The sequence below is a fragment of the Prinia subflava genome, chromosome Z (assembly GCF_021018805.1).
Source record: "Prinia subflava isolate CZ2003 ecotype Zambia chromosome Z, Cam_Psub_1.2, whole genome shotgun sequence".
NCBI classification, from domain to species: Eukaryota; Metazoa; Chordata; class Aves; order Passeriformes; family Cisticolidae; genus Prinia; species Prinia subflava.
The window spans coordinates 41,931,046-41,952,738 of record NC_086283.1 but is presented as its reverse complement, the minus strand read 5'-3'; the positions used below and the strand labels follow the sequence as shown (position 1 = coordinate 41,952,738).

General features: G+C 37.6%; 1 protein-coding gene across 1 annotated transcript in view; it reads right to left on the bottom strand.

The window, feature by feature from the left end:
• EFNA5 (ephrin A5) overlaps window positions 1-20,952 on the bottom strand; it is a 206,367-nt gene extending 185,415 nt beyond the window's left edge. The window contains exon 1 of the mRNA XM_063421505.1: window positions 20,819-20,952. Coding sequence (XP_063277575.1) covers window positions 20,819-20,943 — 125 coding nt within the window. The 5' untranslated portion in view covers window positions 20,944-20,952. The remainder of the gene's footprint in view (window positions 1-20,818) is intronic.
• Between the last annotated feature and the right edge of the window lie 741 nt (window positions 20,953-21,693).

Sequence of the window (21,693 nt, the reverse complement as noted above, 5' to 3'; positions counted from 1 at the left end):
TCATAATCTAAAGCCCCAGAGATAGAATGATACATCTGTTCACTAGCAGAAATTTATAAATTTTGCATTTTGAGGCATTATATTTGTAAAATCCATTTCTGAAAAGTATTTTTTCCAAGCATGTCAGAGGTTGACTGCTCAAATAAAAGATCAGGTTGAAAAATCAAACCATTTCTGCTTCCTGATTATTCATCACAGACCCCATTATAAAATTTAAACTATTTATTGCACAAGAATCAAAACATCTTAACAAATACATAGAAAATCACCCTTCAGAATTTCATGTTTTAAGACACTGCAATGCCACCATACTTTAGAGAGGTACCTGATCAGACAGGCACTTAAATGGCATGTTCAAAGTATTTAAACAGATACTGGACCAGAATTTCATGACATATTCTAAAAAATGAGACCAAGTAGACTAAATCTCATGCATAAGTGTACACATATATGCGTTTGCATCAATTTTTTTATTCTCCATTGAGGCAGAGTGATAGACCAGATATCATGGAACTTATCTACTGAAACTTGTACAGATCATTGCCAATTTTGATATTCTGTGAGGCAGAGTATCTGCAGCTTTTAGAGAGACTCCTCGTGTCAAATCAGCAAGTATCCTCTCTAGCACTTGCTTTTTAAGTATTATTTAGGCTTGTACCTAACATGCACAGAGATAAAGCAACAATTTTCATGTTCTGTTTACACAAATTACATAGAACTATATACTATTGAACTTTTAGTTCAGGTAAGAGATTACAAATTGCAATGGAGACCTACAGGACCCTGTTAGGTTCATACTTTATTATGCCCTTTTGGTAGAACTATTTTAATGCTTGACAAAAGGTTAAGTAATTATGCAAAAGAAAACACCCATGCTTGTTGTGGACTCCAGAAAAGCAAATTTTAAAGCTTCAAAAAGAACTTTCATTGATGCATCCTAAATTTTTCTGGCTGTAAAATCCAAATTAAAATATTAAAACCGTTACATTAAATGAGAAACAGGGTAGTAAGGGACACACAAAAATGTGAAGAATAAGGAAAAATAAAAAGAAAATTACTTATACATAACAACTTGGCAATAACTTTTATTTTATTATTATTTATTTTATATTATTGATTTAATAGCTTTTATTTAATTGATTTAATTAACAGAAATATGAAATATACATTCAGGATGTGTATCGATATCGCCAGTGTGGGCAAAGGAGCAATTTTAATTCCCTTCCCAAGAATAAGTTAAACGCATTACAATGAGAGTATACGCCTGTATATTGTCCAGAATTTGTGTCCTGAAATATAGCAGTGAAACTCAGTACTGGACTGTCAAGAAATAAAATTTTTTGCTCACTCTGAAGCTGTAACACAGGGGCAAAGACAGAGTAACTGTGTTCAGTTAAGAGGTTGTGTACATCCCCGACTCATCTGCGCAAAGCAAGGAACTGGCTGGGCACAAATCCTGTGCTCTGGGAGAACAGCATTTTACCATTTTTTGTGATTTCAGTGAATTCATTGAAAAGCCAAACTGCCATAGCAAACAAGCTACATCAATCAAAAAAAACGGGAAACTGTTTACGGTGAAGGTGACCTGCAAACTGGCACCTGCACAGATTATGAGCAGATTTCTTCCTTTGTTCTTAACAAAGATCTTTCTTGGTGCAAAAGATGTGAACTATTAGCAGAGCAGGAGGCAATGTAACTCATCCATTGCTTCAGTCCTCGTGGAGACGGAGACACTTTAAACAGGTCTTTGTACAAATTTCTGCTCTTTGCAAACTCCTACTGTAAAATAAAATACTCCTGAGAAGATTTTTGGAGAAATGGCACTCGCAGCCCTTACAGCATTTTAACTGAGACCCCTTCAAGAAAACCCTGATAGAATTAGATTTTTTAAATAATTAAATAAAAAGACTGCAATAAATTCATTCATTTTTGTAGTAACATATGTCCTTTATAAAATTTTGTTGTAACAAAACAGTTAAAGTAAAAGTAGAACCTCTAAGAGAAACAGTGGGCTTGACTGGTATATGAAAGAGAGTATTTTTGCATTTAAACCGTACAGTTATTGCAGTTATTTGAAACTCAGGTAAATGTTTACAGAATAATAGAATCAAAAATTTATGAAGAAAAACAAACGCAACTCAGTGTGCAATAGTAAATACCAATAGCTGTCTAGTTTTCTAAACTGACTTCTGCTAGGACGGGAAAACGGCTGGTTAGAAGTGTAGTGTGAAAAATAAAAGTTGCATTACGGAGCCGTGAGGCAAATACAGCATCACAGAAACAAAAAAAAAAAAAAAAAAGACTTGTAAGCTTTCTAGAAAAGTCACAGCTACAGTTGAAATTTCAGCTAGAGTAGTGAAGGAACACCATTTTGATTTTTTTTTTTAGCATGAGACTGAAAAAACATCACATGAGAACATTTGATTGGTCATTCTATTTTAGTACATGCCAGACAATTCACAAATTAATGTTACTGAGAATAGTAAATCTGGCAAGTACAAAGAAACCATATGTAGTTTTCAAAGTTTAACAAAAAAAACTTCCAAAACGCAGGCATTTTGCACTCTGTCATATACACAAAATTTAAGGTTAAAACAAAGATCTTACGGCTTATGGAACAGAGAATTGTTCTGATTGCTGAAGAAGAAGCAACTCAGAATTTTCCTGTCTGTAAAGTATCAATTATAGTGTAAAATTGTTGTGGTAGTTGAGGAAGAGAGGCATAAACCCAAATAGGAACAGTATTTTTAAAAAACACAAAAGGAAAGAAAAGCAGCCCAGACAAGGGCCTTACTTGTTTCCTTATACAGGCTGTATTGGAAGTCACTTTGCACTTGAGACATACACAAAAAATTCTTTTTAATGATGTTTAACTTTTTCAAGTTGGTGTTTGTGATGCAGTGTTTTTTATTAAAATCAGTTTTCCAGCTGTTGCTTTAAAATCTAAGGCAGAGCAAAACCTAAGAAATGGTTAAAACTGAAAAAGAAGATGCAAATTCGTTAAGTGTTTAAATACTCATTCAAAAGAACTCAGATTTACTGCAGAAAAAAAGAATCATAAACCTTCCTCTTTTATATATAACTACAAATGCCTTCAACCATGCATTTCTGCCTTTGAAGCAGATAAAGGATCTTGAACAGGATCTGACTATTGGTACATAATATTTACATAGGGTATTGCTTTTTAATAGGGGGAAAAAGGAGAAAAATGTTGATGGTGGGGTAACGATACAATACTTCAAGCAAACTGATTTTATACCTCCAAGCATTCTAGACACCAAATAAGACAATCTCTAATAAAGTTCTGGTAAACTAAAATTTCAGTAACATTGTTCCACAGCAGTTTACAATAATGTGTCACCTACCTATCAAAAGTCTTCTCACTTTGAAATAGTACTACTCTCTATCAACTTGAAAAATTATGCTTTTGCTAGCATTATAGCACTGAACTTCAAGTTGCTCCCCAACAGCATTTTTATATCTTAGGTAGTTCCGATTCTTGTCTCAACTTCTTCTGACCCACCCATGGAGCCTGAGTTTCTTCCTGTTACAGTGCTGCTAAAGGACGCAAGAAAAACACAGTGCAGACTCTGTTATTAGCACACTGTCAAGCACTTCTCCTTCTTAGATAAAGGACTAATGCAGTAACAAGGCAATCCTATTCCCATCTGAGGTGAAGTAAACAGAATTTTCTTTTATACGGATCCTTTCATATTCAAAATATCCCAATATGCTTTACAATAATGAGATAGATACACTGTCATTTCCGTAGTCTGAAACACAGAGGGCAAGGCTTTGTCTTGCAAGGTGGAATAAAAGGAGGTCATGGGTCCTTTGAAGTTTCCTTACATCATCTAGACTGAAAGACGGGATGGAACGGAGAACATAACTGAGACAAAATAGAAAGGGAGGAAGGCAGGTGACCAATATGAAATGTGTGAGACATCTCTTTCATCACATTTAAGGAGCACCGATCCAGAAGCAAAAATTAATCAGCAGGGAAAGATTTTTTTTTTAAGACTGGCAGCAGGTACAATGCTAATCCTATTTTTTCTTTGAAGACTTTTCTTGGGCAGGAAGGGAGGGAGGGAGTTAGGAAGCCTGGCGAGATGAATTCCACTTTCATCACAGTGAGTCAGGGATCCATATGCATACAGAGATTCAGTTCAGGTGAATGTAATGTAGTAGGCTGCACTACCCGCCCACTCAACATAAGTACTTATTTAATAATGAAGTGAAATATCCTGGCAAACAAGAATTTCAAAGGAACGTAGGAAAAAATGATTCCAAGGAAAACAGAAAGGGGACAGGAAAGTACAAACAGACCAGACAGATCCCCACTGCATCTTAAAGAAAGGTCCATCACCCACCTGGCAGTGGCTGGCAGAAGCTTCTCCAATGAGGATGGACTGGCCAAGGAAAGCACAACAATCTGCAGCCTGTGTTTATTGCCAAGCTGTGTTTCCAAATAAATTAATAATAAGTGGTAGCCTAATTATACTACATCCTCTGCATTTTGCCTTTTTTCTCTACAGCCGAGCAACGGCTTTGCGGAACAGAACAGCAGTGGTTAAACTCTCCCAAATACTTCATCCATCACTGCTTTGGTTAGAGTCTCAAACTGTGAGGCAGCAAGATCTGCCAAATAATCCACCTTTATTGCTTACTTGTTCACAAATGATTGCAGAATCTTTGGGAGGAGCCATCCCTTAAAGGAAAAAGTTTGTACCTCTTCTCCACATCCCACCTAAATGATATTAAAGCTATGTTCATCTAGCACCTCACAAGAAAGAGGATGGTTTTGGACACTCCACCTCTTCAAAGCTTTATGCAAGCCACATAAAGTCTTTGCCCCTTTTCTGCTGGAAGCTTCCCCTCCCTCAGCATTGAGCAGTTATGTCTTCAGCTGGGTTCACTGTTTAATTTCCCCCACTGCCTTTCTTCTTCTAACACTTGCATACTTTAGCCTTGGCTATGAAGTACTGACTAAGAAGGAACAATAGGTGTCTTTCAAGTCTTCAGAGTGAGCTTCGAGCAAGGCTCTGCTCAGGGATCCAATCAATATTTACTGCAGTTTCAAGCCACAGTTTCATGGCTCCTTCCAGGCAGAACACACTTGCTGGGAATCCCCAGTCCTTCCCTGGCTTTATTCTAACAAGGTGAAGTTAAAGGGATAAAGAGATTACAAACAAAAGTATTTTTTCTTGGAAATACTTGTGGTCACAGAACAAAAAGGAAAAAAGGAGAAGGGAAGGGGGACAAGAAAGATAAAAGAACACACTACAACAACTTATGTTTGAAGAGTCATCAGCCACTTATAATTAGGAAAGTAGTTCTTCCCCTAAAGCTGATTAGCAAACTTTGAAAATCACACATCAGGTAGTACTACATGCAAATCCATTTAAAGTGATGCAAATAAATGAAGTTTGCATTGAAAGCCCACTCAGTAGCAATCTAAAACACTCATTCTCTTTGCAACGCCTAGGCATGACCTCAAACCACAACATGACTGTAGATTATAGCAGTGCATCCTTTTCCACAGATACTGATCCTGAAGTTGAAAATTTGTATATAAGAAACACGTTTTCAGCTTATCAAATTAATGGAAACAAAGACAGAAAAAAAAAAAAAAACCTTAAGAACTGTCTTTTATCACTTTAAGGATGAAAGTTACATGCAAGATGCAAGCATTTGTATCCAAAAAAAAAACCTCGGATGCTTCATAAGTACTGATAGCACAATTAAATATTTTTAAATAAACATTTTTTTAATTAACATTTCTAAACTAAAGGATTATTTTTCTTTTTGTATTGCATTCACACTTCTGTAGAAGTATTCACCTGTTTCTACAAGCTTGCAGAAAAAAACCAACAAAGTCAAAAGACGTGCCATGGCGGAAAACTGAGGTTGCAATTTAGATCATCTCCCTTCCTCATTAGTATCTCCTCTTACTCCCCCCCAATAACAATCCACATGGTACAGAAAAAAACTACTCCCAAAAATCACATTTCTGGCAGTAAAATACAACTGGACTGACAATCATAATTTACCTGTTCAAACTGAAAGGCAGCTATATGATTTTTTTGTTTGGAGTGGTTGGAGTCCTGTCTCAACATGCTCTCTCATGTTAGATTCCACTGAAAGTTTTTAGTCGAGAATCTGACAAGCTACTGTTAAAGCAGGAAAAATTACAGCTTTAGCTTCAGATGTGTCAGGATCTTTTGAAAAAAAAAACATTTTATGTCAGCCCTGTGGTTAAAGGGCATCAACAGCAGAACAGATGCATCTTTCCACCTTGCATGTTCAATTTTCAAATGCATGAAGTTTTGATTGTTCAAGCTGCTTCATTGGAGAATGTTGCATTATCGTCATGGCATTTGTTTGATTTTAAAACCTTGCCAATATTTCCAGTCCTCTCACTTAAGGAAATACAGGAAAGCTTATAAGCATAAAAGTATAAAAACACAGTATAACTAAAGGAAATCACAAATACTCCTACAACAGATGTAGGAGTCCTGAGTATATAAGAAATCTTTCCTAATGAAATGGAGTTCAAAGTAATAAACTTATGAGGCTTCCAAGTCTCAAATAAACAGGGGCATTTTTATACTATGTTCAATTTGTAACAAATATCTCTTACCCATCTTTAAAATTACCTTCTACTAACCTCATATACAGGGTGAAAATTTTAATCAATATATGGATAAATAAGTTTTACAAAACAAATATGTAACCAAAATTGTAGTTTTAATGAGGAGTAAACATTCTGTAAACAACAACCAAAATAAGAGGTAATTTCAATGGGCTGTGCAGAAGTGGTAAATGAAAACACAGGGTAAAAATTTTTAGAGACATTTAATCATGTTCTATTTTACAAAACATCTTAGGATTACTAGTAATGTTTTTGAAATTTAGAGAGGAATAAAAAAAAGAGAATGAGGCATAGTGAAATACTGTCAATTGAACAGTGAATATTTACTTCACTCCCTTCTACTACTGCAACTTAAAAAAATAAAAGAACATTCAGTAAACTGAATGGGAATTTCATGCAAATATAGCACAGCATCTGCTCCGAGTATGTTACCATGCCGTTACTTTTACTCTACACTCCTTAGATAAATATGGCAGACTACTGCTTACGGTTCATTCCCAATCACTTATTCAGGGAACACTGCAGAACAAAAGATTAGTTATCCCATTTTATCATAAATCAGGATATGCTGTATTAAGGAGATAGTTTCTCAACTGGCAAGTAGTATTTATGCAAACAATGTTCTTTCCTCTGATACATCATTTAAATAAAAGCATTACTGCGCTGATGCCAACTACAGTATCTGGGAGTGCAGGAAACATTCTTCCTAAAACTAAATTATCGTGAGAAATCCTAAAATTATCATGAGACATTAGTATGTCTCTTCCTTCTTAAAGATGGGAGTGTTTCTCAGACCAAAACCAGTAACCAATCTACCCCCAGCAGGAATCACGGGCATACTAGTGTCTAGAACATTTAACTGAAAACCACAGAACCTTTTCACCTGGGCACATCACGTACTTTTAGGACCTAAGACACTACCAAGACTCATTTTGTCCCTGACATATCCATTATGTGGTGGAAAGCAGAAAACGTTTTGTCATAAGCATAGGACTGAATCTGAAAGAAAACTGTTAATTCAGGAAGACTGGATTAAACCAACCTGATACTAAGCCTAATCTAAAAATGATGTCTTGCATGCATCCACTACACTAGCATTATGAAGTAAATAAGCATGCAAACAGAAAGAAGAAGCAATCATTCCTCTGTCATCCATTAAAAAAACAAGTACAGAAATCCTAATTGGGCACTGCAATGATCTGATTCACTCAGATTACAAAGGCAAAATTGCTTTCATCAGTAACAATACATTACCTCCACACTCCACACCTAAAATTAAGTGCTTAGGAAAGTCTTCCAAATGCTTTGCTCTGAAGAAGGCCATTATATGAGCACTAAATCAAGACAGCTAGTATGGAAAATGGAAAACGGGATTTCTTTTAACAGTAAGCTATAAAATGTAGTTCAGTCAGAGAAAGGATCTGAGAAATAACAATAAAGTAATGCTGTAAATCACTAAAAAATCTTTTTTTAAAAATCTAACCATCGTGTTTTGGAGCAGAAGCACTGAATATGGAGATTCTCCTCATAAACTGTTTTTTGCAAGTAAGTTTTATATAATTGAGATACAGAGAAAGGGTTTGCTTGGAATTTGAATGCAGTGAATAGCCATGATATAATGAGATGCAAGTATGATCTACCTCTGTAATTAATTTTCCTTCTTCACCCACACTGTCACTTGTTATGATAATGTGAATCTTAACCTTAATGAGAAATTTCAAACCACCTTGATTAAAGATACTGCAAATAACAACGTTCTTTTTATTTTGGTTTTATTTCAATGAAGAATCTCTTTTACACTCTCAAAACCCTCAACCCTTCTGCTAATGAATTTCCCATCTACAATGGAAATTTTTAGAGACTGATTTATATGTCATGTTTTTAAGTGTATTAGTGTAAGTGTATTACACAGTATGCATATTACAAAATGATCGTGGTCTGCAGCAACTGTTCTTACTACTTTTTTTTTTGTTTTAAAGGTAGTTTCTCTGAAGACTTTTAATATGGAAGTTCCTCAATAAAATTGTGTATTGTGCACTCCTTTACAACATTTGTGAAGTAACACAAAAAGTTCACATTCACATGACACTTTTGAAATGCAATTTAAAAATCAACACATAGAATTTTCAAAGATTTCCAGAAACTTCAGAGGCAACTCCCTACAAATATGTGCCCATAGTATTAAATTGGGCCCAATGTCTTAAAATGGGATCTACCAACACAGAGACAACAAAACACCAAAAAATACATGAATGATGGATACAGTTTAACAACCTGTAAAATCCTAAAAATTAAAATTGGATTTTTTACAAGACTTTATTTTACAAAGTTTATTTCATCAATACATATCTTCTCAAATTTAACAAAGGCCATATTTCTTTCAAGATGTATCTTCTTGTTATGCTCTGTCTCACAGCTACTAGACAAGAGCAAGTCCTCTGGAAACCAAGAAAAATGTAATATTTGATACTCCATGAAATGAAAATGCGTAAGAATAATTGCCCTCTCAGCAATCCCAAATGACAGGAACATACCACACAACAGGAATAACTGCTCATCATTTTGGTAAACAGGTAATAAATTACAGGGTTTATATATTAAAGATTTTATATTTAAAGAAGAAGTAGCATTCACCAGGGAGTTCTCTTATTCTAGGAAGGCTATTATTCGAATTTCTAGAAAATAAAGACTTCTTTCCTGAATCCAGTGCTTTAGTTATTTCCGAGAGAAAATCATGCCATCCTATTTGGGCATTCACAAGATCCACTCGGTTTTTAAGGAGTATCTCATCAAGAAGACAACCATACATTGCATATACTGCTTTGGAAAACACAAAACACAAGTATCCCAATGGTGTACTACTATATCTGACTTATTTTACCTTCATGATCTAAATTTTTTTTGTCACATACCAAACCGTACTACACTAAATAGGGTAAACCTCAGAGTTTCACTAGAGTCTATCTTCTAATCACATGTAGTAAGGCAATTCTCACTTTTGAAATGGCTGACAGCAAAACTCTGCTTATTCAACCAGGTTTGCTTTTACCCTCTTCCGTTCCCAAAGGTGGAGATCCCAACTCTGCAAAGACTGCTCAAAAAATTTTAGCCTAAAACTTATATTAACTCCAACAGATAAAGACCCACAAGGTTCTACAGTCCCATGCTGCTGTGTTCCCTCACTAGATCCGATTCACACAGATTGTGCAGCCTCACAAAAATTGACAAGCCTAACTACTGAAACTCATATTCAGAACTACACCATAAAATCATCCATACAAGACCTAAATCAACTCCCATCCAAAGCAGTTCAAGAATTTTTTTGTGTTAACAAGTCAGATAAGAACACCTCCAAAAATACTGCAATAAAAATCCAACAATAGCTAGTGTATTTAAAAAAAAAATCACACCTTGCAGTGTCTGTCAAGACAGAGTGCAAAAAAAAAGACTTCCACTCCTCATTACTATCCATCAGCTTCTACTGACTTCTTCTACTTTAAAAAATGAGGGTACATATTTAAACAATTTTCCTTAATCAATTTTAATGAACCATTTTTTGGAAGGTATTTAAGAAACTACATGTGCAGAAAAGCTGAAATAAAATCTAGGACAGTTAGGCACCAAGTCGTCTTAAAAATCCCATATGGCTGCTGTCTACAACTCTTGGTACCTAAATATATTCCAAATTCTGATTTTGAGGATATATTCTTTTTAAATCAGTGGCCTAAAAAATGCTTAAATAAATTGCTCATTTTACACGCTAGAAAAAAAAGTAGTACATATTTTAGTACATTAGTACATAGGCACAACTTCACTCTTTTGAAGTCTTTAAGAACAGTGTTTAAGATAACTCACATTGCAATTATACATTTATGCTTACATATGGAAATATGTGTGCAAGGATAAATGGAACAAGTGCACATTTCGCTCAAGTCACTATTGCAGTACACCAAAATCTTAGCCCGATTTCACTTAAGATATGTTCTAGCACATGCTATCAGCTAGAAACAGAAAAAAACATGAACATCCAAACTAGCAGCTTTCATTCAGTTTTGGGGTTTTTTTCTAATCCAGGTTACTATGAAAGGCACAAGCAAAAGCATACAAAAGATGATTCCCACCCATTTAATAAATACAGACAAATACTGGCCTTGATCACAGTAATTTCACTGGAAAACTCGGTTCACCAGAAAGTGCACAAGACAGAGCGAGAAAAAGGCAAATGTGGCTCAAAAGCAAAGGAAAAAGTGTATGCAACTTAGGCATAAGTGAAGGGACAAATATAACCCTAGAATTAGAATCTTTGGAATAAAGAATAATAATCTTCCAAGTAAATATGACTTCAATAGCACCAAATTTCCCCAATTGGGCATTGTATATATATAATTTTATATATATATATAATTATTAGGCACATACTTCCCATGTTCTTTGCCCCAAAAGCAGAGCTGACAATGGTGACAGCAGAGTGTGTAATTAGTTTTTATTGTTCCCCTGACAGCCATAGCTCTGCAAGGACCCCTTGCCTTTTCCATTGTAAATGTTATGGAAAAATACACTAATGACAGGCATTTAATTATGGGCACAGCGACCATGATGGGAGCTATGCCAAAAGTGATTGGCAGCTTTGGATACCAGATATTCATAGCAATGGTTCTTTTTCTGTCATACCTTGTAATCCAGATTAGTGAAGATAAAAGTTTTTTAAAACATCTTTTCTAAGGCCTTGGTTGTTGTCTAGAGATATTAATTACCACAAACAGACAGAAACTGACAGGAAAAAAATCGACAAAATCTTTAATTTTTTTTATTAATAGCATGAAGTTTCTTGAAAGAAGTCTATGCACTGACAATGCCATCAACATAAAAGAATTCCCCACTGGCTCCAGCACATAGCTGACTCTTTTTTTTTTTTATTATACATAGTTACAAACAAAGAGATGCTATGCCCTCTTAACATATCTTTATTCAGTATTTACAATAAACTGTTCCACATTCAGCTGTAGTTGCTGAGGTGCTTTTTCGCCTGATTAATTAGCAATTGGGAGACACGCTTTTTGGCAGCTTTTCTATCCCTATTATTTCTTTTGGTTTGGCATAAAAACTGCCTTTTGGGAGCACCAGTATTTGTACTGTACCCCACTTAGTGATGGATCACTAATTTTTAATAAACTAAGTCCCAGGAGAACTCCAAAATTATGTAAAAGTGTATTGGAGCAATAACTGTAAACAAATAATAAATAAATAAGCACATGGGCCAGGGGTAAGAGCTGTTGCAGTACATAAAATATCAGGTCTTTTCCAGACTATACATGGAAAGCCTATCCAAGAGACCACACGTAATCTTCAGACATTGGTCTGAATTAGCTTTTAACTGCTTGATCCAAATCTCTGCCTTTACCTTTAAAAAGCTACTAGCTAATGTGGATGCACAATTTCCTTGAAGAATGCTGTATCTGAATGTTCCCTCACTGTTTCTCATCCCTCCCCCATGACCAGATGAATGAAATTACTCTGTGAAGCAGATTTCTGTGAAGAATGACCACACAATTCTGGACCAAAAGTTCTAAGTCTATGTAGCAGTCACAAATCCCTGGCTAAGCCGAACAAAGCAACATTATTCCAAAGTGGTAAGTTTGAGAATATAAAAGTGAAGCTGTCTGGCTGTAAAGTGGTAACTTACAAATAGCTGCAGAATCACTGTTGGCTGTCCATCCCCCATCCAGCTGGCTCTCATATCAGTGACTTCAAAAATGCAGTTTGCCATTATGGTGGCTTAAGGCACTTTGTGTGCCAGTGCAATGACCATGCTGTGTGTGTATGTCAGAAGGTCAATACTTTCAAATTCCAGAGTCTCTCTTTATTTCCTTCTTTTCTGGAAACAATAGGAAAGAGAGCAGGATTGATAGCTCCTACTTTGTTAACTTCTGCTCACCAAATGCCCTGCCTGTAAGAATACATAACTATTTTTTGAAAAATACGATTAGACATCAAATAAAGTGGGACGGGTTGCGTGGGGGAGAACCACAACCATCAAACAGAAACCCAATGCAGCTGTTTTTTCTGGTCATTAACAGCATTAATTGGTAAATTTTCTTGCAACAACTTTTAACAACTGCAGGAGACCCAACATCATTAAAACTCCTAGAAGTCCTTACCTAGTGCTGATGAATTAATATTGAAGACTGACAACTGTGCTACAAAGATCATCATCAAAATTAGCAGTAAGTAAAATAAAATACTTTGGGTTTTTGTCTCCTCACAAAAAAAAAATCTGTATTTTATTTATACACCACACAAAACCAACAAACTATTAGACATTAAGAGATTTGCAGGGGGGATGGTGTTTAGTTTTGATTAAAAAAGTTAGAATGTTTTCAGCTCCAGTTTTATAGATGCAGGCTGAGAAAAACACACAAATTTATTTACAAATTTGAAACAAATTCAAAGTAAAAATTTAAACGAAAAATCCTATGTACAGTAATAGCATTATAATAACAATACATTTCTTAGCAAGTCCTGTGAAACAAGATCATGTGATTTGAATGTCTGTAAAGAGAAGGATTTCTCCTGAACTGTAACATGAATATGAAAATACAACTTTGAAGTCCACAAAACAAAAAAGGTAGTGCTTTATTGCTACCCACCAGGGAACTGCTGCAGTGCTCAACTACTACTGATGAACAACTCACACCATGTGAACACTCATACCTGCTACTGCCAGCATCCACCCCCAAGCAAGAAAAACGAAGTCATTTCAGGGTGGAAATATTATATTATTTTAATGAATAAAGAAGGTCAATGCTCCACAGCAAACATTAATTATGGCACAAAATATATTCTGTCAAAACATGCTCCTTTTAAATGTCAAATTTTATCTTTCAGAGTGAAACAAATACATTTTAGCAGAGGGTGACCAGCATCAAAGTAAATGTATCTCACACTTTTTTTCTGCCTCGCCAGATGATTCATAAACAAATAATTTCTTCTCTACACTCTGCACCCTTTCATGACTGTAATCAAAACCTGAAGATGGTGCCTATCAAGTAAGATGATTCTCCAAAAGTCTGATGAAATAAAGTTACTCAGTGATAAACATAAAACAAGATTTTTTTACTGCAGATACTACTGTTGAACATTTTAATATGCTGACTTAATGACAGAAAAGAAAATTAACACGAAAAATAACTTATTTACAGATTTTGTGAGTCTAAGGTCCTTTTTCCATGCAATATGTCAGCATGGATAGGAAAATTCTTCCTAGAATTTTCTAGGAAGAATGAAGAACTAGATTACAATGCAAGTAACAATAAGAATTTTCAAGTAAATTTCAAGTAAAAATTGCAGAACCTGAAGAATTTGCTTTAACTACTATTAGCAGTTCAAGCAGATCTTGCTAATTAACAGGATGCTTGTGCATCTTCTTGTTAGCTGGTTTTTCTTTTTACAGCATTTTTACTGGTCATGCATTTAAACAGAAAAATGGCCATAAAGCACTTTGCATACCAGTTAACAGAATATGGACACCAAACGATGTCTCTACATTTTGCAGCAGTCTAAAATAAACTCATTTTCTTCATAAAACTAGGATCTATTTTTTTTATTAAACTATCAATAGCAGAATATGAAGGATGTTTCCCCAGATTAAATATATCTATATTGGGGTGCATTTTTCTTTTACTTTATTTTTCTGCCATTCTATGGTGGAGAAATATAATCTCAATTCTCACAGAACAGTGGGGGTTTTCCTACACACATATTTTCACACACTTCATTTTAACACAAACTGTTTTTTAAAATGTATAGGCATGGGAATTTGCACTTTTGCAATGAAACAATCTAGACTCACTTTCTTCAAAAAGAGGATTTCAGATATCTATCGGATACATGTTTGCACACTGTAAAAGAATATGCATAATTTTAAACGAGCTCAACCATAATCTGACTTGGAGAGACTACAATGAAAAGGGAGAGTGCAAAAATGCAAGGAAGACTCCCAATGCGTGAACGATTCTATTCGTCCATTCAGCTGTGCTGAAGTACCTTACAGTATGGCTTTCTCATAACAACTGTAATACCATCAGAATGCAATTTCAATAACTTGTCTGTTTATTTCAAACCAAACATTTTCATTTCATTATGCTGGTGTGCTGCTGACTGACTAAATTTTAAGCACAAGTGCAACAAAAACTTAAACAAAACAGGGCCTTGTATTGTCAACAGTGAATTAGACCATTCAGAAACATTGGAATGTTAGATTAATCATGAGACTAAAGATATTTTTTAAAAACAATACTCAGAACTGGGTAGCAGAGTCAAGAGTACTTAGTGGAAGAAAATCTCAGATCTAAAATACTTCTAACTGCATTGAAAAAAAATTGAAAACCAATAATGCAAAGCAGTGGAGGCATATCTCAAAGGCATGGACCAACTGATTTCACTAGGAAAGATTGTGTCTTTGTTAGCATCTTCTCTCAGCTGTTCCCAATGACCAAATTTCTTTATGTGTTTTCTTGGTAGTCTAGTATTTCAACAATGCTGCAGTCCTCCACCCAGCAACAGACCAGTGTTGGAAGAAGAAGTCACAAGGCACTCAAGCTAAGAGAGTTCTCAAAGCACATTCATGTAATTCTTCCCTGTTTCATTTTACATTGGTGTGCCCAAGTGCTCGCTTATCTACCTGCCCCCCTGATGACCCAAGAATTAACAGCGTGTGAAGAAACAGCAAACTGGGAAGATGGCCAAGAACTAAAACACAGAATCTACAAATAATTCTCTTATTACTGCTTTGAACTTTAACACAAAATACATTAGCTGGAAGATTAGACCTGGAAATTTGATGGAAATTCCATTCATTTTCTAAACACTAAAATTAAAAAAATTCATTTTGAGATTTTTTTCCCTCACACAATATTCATGATACACTGTACACCACGTCACCACCTAATGACACACTTCAATGCATACGTACACAGATATGTGTATATACATACAAACATTGAAATGCATACATATTCTCATTACATGTGCCATACACATTACACATGCCTGTGCATATGAATGCAACGACCATGACTCCTGAAGGATTAATTGCATTTATTCATTTTTTCAGCCCAGCATGGAGCTGGTATATTGCTGGGATCATAGCAACAGGGGAGATAAAGGAAGACTCATCTTTATCTATCCCTCTTAAAATGCATATAGGGCTAGAAGAAAGAATGCAACAAAATGTCCTGACTATGTGCACTTGGAAAAGATTTAATAGGAAGCATTTAATGAAGATCAGGTACCACTTTAACAAGGTGCCCTTCATACGAAAGTGGAGGCCAGTGAAACTATTGTTCTTTGTGCAGTTTTTCCATAGAAGGTTTCAAACTGTTTCAAACACCCACTTTTAAAATAAACACCAACGTTCTTTTGGAGACACAAGGTGTTAATGAAACTATTAAAAGCAGAGAAAGTAGGTGTAAAGAATTGATGGCTCTACTACTTATCTTTTAATTACAAGGAACCAGTCAGAGATTTCTTCAGCTCTCAGAGCAAGCTGCTGGATTAAAATGCTCTCAAAATGCAAGCTATGCTGTTTTGAAATAGGTTTATATACATAACATACATATATTATATATACAAGGATGTGTATGTATACCCCAAGTACTTAGGCTGCTATGCTTCCCTTTACATATGAAACTTTTATGTAATACCAACATCAAAGTGAACACCTTGACTTTACCCTTCTTCACCCACAACTTCTTAGTTTTCTTAACATGTGGAACAGCTTTCTTCCTGTTCCAGCCATTTCTGCATGACTTTCCTCAACTCTGTACATAGGCAGAGCTACATCTATATGGAAAAAAAAAAAAAAAAAAAAAAAAGACAAAGCAAACAAAAAAACAGCCACATGACTTCAGCACACACAAACAACATGCTATGGTGAAATCCACAAACACATAACAGATGGCAGAACACTCAGACATCCATCTAGCCCACGAGTGTGCTCCAGGAAGTGCCAGGTGTGCGTGAGCTGCCACGTCCAGAGCTTCTCAAAACTAAATCTGTGAATTTGGCTGGCCCAGGGAGGCACTTAAGCACACATCTATCCACCCACACAACTGCAGCAGAACTTAGGTGTGTAAGGATTGAGCTCAAAGATGTTAAATGCTTTTCTTAAACAGTGCCTAAATACTTAGCTACAAAATCCACCTGGGCTGAGAAATCCAGGCTGTGAAATTCTGGTCTATGCATAGAATTTCCAGAAGTATCCATTCACTTTTCTGTTTGTTGCCCCAAAATATCTATGTTAAAAAAAAAAAAACAAAAAAAAAAAAAAACAAAAAAAAAAAAACCTCTAGCAACACTGACCAAATTGTGGTATCCAGTTTAATTATGGGAAATCACCAGTTGAAGTTGAAATTACTTTTCAGTACCTAAATTCTCTAATTTCCATCTGATTTCTTGATTTTATCCACATAAATACACAAAAAGAAAACAAATCAGCATCCTAGGTCTTTATAATAATTCTTCTATGGATATGGTATATCATTTTCATGTATAAAATGCAGCCACTCCCATTATACTACTAATTTTTAAAAAAAATTGCTTTTGTGAGACTAGAAGCTACAGCCTCTATGTATGACCAGAAACTAGATTTGCAATTCAAGCATTTTTAGCCACCCTGAAACTAACTAATTTATGAAGCTACATAACCTGACACTGAAACAACTTACAGGGAAACATCTAAATAGAAACCACAATCTTAAAGCATAATCCTTGCAAGCAGAAAAACATAGCAATAATTACAACAAGTAGTTCAGCTTGAACAGTGACAAGATTAAAAACAGTAGCAGGCATGAAGCAGGTAGACTGCTTCAAAATTTGGCCCTGGTACACAATATTCAGTCTGAATTATAATTAAAAGAACACTACCAATCAAGATTAAATTAATATGCTGCATTCCATAACTGTGCACTGTATTCAGAATAATATTCCCTGATGATAATAGTTTGCAGTCCCATGTAAGAAGAGATATATGCAAGCAGTGTTGAAAGACTAATGGACTTTAAGGTAACAGTTACAATTTATGTACACTTAATTCTAGGCCTACATAAATAAACAAATAAAAGAAATCACATTTTTGAGCTTACTTGAGGATTCATTTCCAATCAAAAAAAAAAATTACTAAAAAAAGTTATTTTATTTATACTTCAAAATTTTAATATCTAAGCATATTCTCACCTGGAATTGGACTAAAGCATTTATGTGAGGTGTATGCTGATAATTAAATATGGGAGAAAAGTAAGGTACAGCAATACCTTAAACATTTCCAAGAAGTGACTCTGACTCTGTAAAAATACACAACTCTGCTACTGACAATAATGACCATACACTTTCTAACTGTTCTAGCAGAACTTTGGCAACTAACCAAGCAATGTAATATGAATTTTGCTATTAGACACTCATGATTTTTTATTTACCTAACACTGTTCACACCGGGAGCACTTATCAACTGGGCCACTCAACTTGTTAATGTGTCTTTCAATGAGAATGAAATCTTCACGTATTTCAGTAAGTTGCTGGAGACTAATACTAACAAAAAGTAAACCATCAAATCTGAAGGAAGGATATTCATTATAAAATTCTTCAAAGTTTAAACGAAACCTTAATTTAGAGTGCCTTTATCATTACGATGATCAATATTTCATTTTTTAAAGAATAAATTAGTTCTATGGCAGTTTGTCATTCTGAATAAATACAATAAAGAAGTAAGCTAAATCACAATGGTAGTATTTGTATTTATAGAATGACAATATATTTTGTCCTCTAATTTCAAACAGTTACCACCAAGTAAACATCTCTGCTTACTTCCACATGCATTCATCTGAGTCTGACTCCAGATGAAAATGAATCACTGCAAAGTTATTCCTGCAACATTGTTAAGTGCTCTAAAAATTTTGATAGCCAAAGACGATTTTGTCTTCAGCTCAGGTTCTGACAAAACGAATTCGAAAGAGAAGTGCTTTCTTTTCTTTGGGTCTCCTCCACCTACCAAAACAGGTGTTAGCCTGTTTTTCTGTAATGCTCGTGTTACTTGGAAAGCACACACGAACTGGCATGCTGTATAAAACAAAGGAGAGTTGCATCTGTACCCTGCTCTTTCTCATATTTTTAACTCACAAATACACATGACATGTCCAAATAGATATATCCATTGTGAGAGAGCAATATTTTAAGAGAAGAAATGTTTGTTTGTAAAACACAAGGTTTAGAAACATCTTAAAATTAACTGTTCCTCTACTGTTTGGAAGAATAACAAAACTAAGTTTTATGTGCAGTCTGCTAATGTTTGATGTTGGATTAATAAGAGATTCCATTAATAGAAGTAATAGATGATTTAATTTGCTCGAATCCTTGTAAGTTTAATTCAGTGTATAATGCCTGCCGACTAAGTAAGCATTGTTTGTACCTTCAACTGTCTTAACCTACATACAGCTAAGATCATCACACATAAGTCAACAGAAGTGAAAAATTTTGACTGTAAGGCTATTTTCAAAGTATTTTAACTGTTATGCCAGCAATATGTGCATTTAGTCAGACCTGTTTCTTTCAATGATTCTCCTTTTGCCCAGTGGGATTTGAGAATGTTACTTCCTTTTTTTTTTTTTTTCCTAGCAGTTACATTTAATTTTGCATAACAGAAATAAAGCTTCTGCTTTTTAAGGGCAAGCAATTTTGGGGGATGTATGCTCTTTGATGGGTGATGTGAGATGTAATTTTTCATTTTATTTAATCTGAGCAGGTTTTTTTTCAAGTAACACATGTAGAAAGAGCAAAATGTAAAGAGGGACATTTCATATCATAGATGCTCATCATAACTAACCATGATAATTTGTTTCTTTGTCTCAAGTTTTTTACGCAACTATTTCTTGCTGAGGTGTTGAGACCAGGAGCACAGTATTAAAGTGCTGGACAAAGTAGCTAACCCCTGGGCATTTGAAAATTCTGCCAGTTAACTTCTGTATCACCTATTTTAAACCTGCTCTGGAATACCAAGCAGTGGAGTTTTCTGCAGGCAACAGAGAGATGTATTAAAAAACATGACCTGTGACAAAAATCAATGTGCTAATCTCAAGACAAACAACAGTATCAGAAGCATAAAAAAGAGATAACCTAAGATAAAACGCCCCCAAATTTACTTAGACTAGACTGACAGGTTTGGAAAAAAAAAAAAAAAAAAAAAAAAAAAAACCAACAACAAAAAACACACCGAAGGGGGAAAAAAAAAAGATAAGCCTGACACGGGCACTCTGTCAAAGGCAAAAAATATTTAATACCCAGGTGACTTTTTACGTAAACACATGGATACCATTTGGAGGAGGACTGAAATTTTCTGATGATAAACATGAGGGAAAACTCCAGAAAACAAAAAAATTAAATGAAACCTCTCTTTCCAGTGCTAAACTGCACTCAGAGCCTGCTGCTAGGAACCCTCCGGCGCCAGGGGACCGGGTCGACTGCGCCAGCACCACTCGCCTCGACTGCGGGGATCCCGGCGATGCGCCGTCCTGCGTCCGGAGGCACCGGCAGACCCCGGCCCGGGACGGCGTACCTACCTCGCTTCCTCACCTCCAGCCCGCCCGGCAGAGGCCCCGCCGGGCGGGCAGCGCAGGGCAAGGCCGGGTAAAGCCGCCCCTGAACACCACCTCACCCGGGGTGCCGCGGAGGTCCCGCCGAGGGCGCACAGCCCTGCCCGGGGCCGACTCCCCGCTACCGGCGGGCACCAGGCCCGCCGAGGGAATCCTTCGGGGCACCACCGGGGGGCCGCTACCTATGCCCCTGATCCCTCCCGAGCTCCCAGAGCGGGGCTGGGAGCAACAAGGACTGCCCCGCGGCGAGAGGCGCCCATGCCCCCCGCCGGGAGCGCATCCATCCGGCTCCTGCAGGCCGGCGGCGGCCGATCCCAGCGAACTCTCGGAGGGAAGGCATAGAGGACAGGAGAAAATCACCCCCGCCACCCGCCCCAGCATCGCTGCCTGCAGCCCTGAACCTCCTTAAAAGAAAAGTTTTCCTCCCTATCTTGCAGCCGGTCTCTCGACGCGAGTCTCCGGCGCCGGAGCGCCGCTGCCCGCCCGCGCCCCCCGCCCGGAGCGCGCCCGCGGCCGCCCCGCGTACCTGGGGTTGGAGCTGTTCCAGTAGACGGCGTAGCGGTCGGCCACCGCCTTGGCGCCGGGCTCCTGCCCGCGCACGCACACCCACAGCGCCGCGGCCGCCAGCAGCAGCATCTCCACGTGCGGCATCGCGCCCGGCCGGCGGCGCGGCGAGGCGGGATGCGGGAAAAATAAAGAGAAGGAGGGGGTGGGGGGAAATTTAAAAGGAAAGGAAAAAAAAGGAGCGGGGAAGAAGGCAGGCGGAACGGAGCCGGGGCGCGGGATGAATTGTGGGGTGAATGAATAAAAAGCGAAGAGCGGAGGCGGTGGGCTCCGCGGCGTGCCGCGCCGCCGAGAGCGGAGGCCGCCCGGCTCTGCAGGCGGGCAGCAGGCGGGGAGGGCGATCCGCGCCCCTCAGGCAGCGTCACCCCGGCAAGGGCTGGTGGGGGCCGAGAGGGGTGGCGGCGGCGAGCGGCGGGCGGTGCTCATTCACCGGGAGTCCCGCACGGAGAGCACGGCACGGCATACACCGGCCCGCCGGCGCGGCGGGCGGGCGAGAGCAGCGCTGCCTGCGCGCCCTGCGAGCGGCCCCGGCGGCGCTGGCGGCCGGAGAGCGCCGGGATGGAAGGAGCGAACGAGCGGGAGACGGGGGAGAGGAGCGGGGAGGAGGAGGGGAAGGAGATCTTTCGCCTGGAAGCCCACGGGGGGTCCTGGCAATATATTAAAGGCCGCCGGCTGGGAGCGGGAGGAGAAGTACCCGCAGATCTCAAAGTACAAAGTTTGTGCCTTCCTTTCTGGCCCTCCGCTCACCGCAAATGAACAACAAACAAAAACAGGAAAAAAGACGGGGGTCTGGGAGGGAGGGGAAGAGGGGGGAAGAAGCAAAAGCCCTGAGGAGTT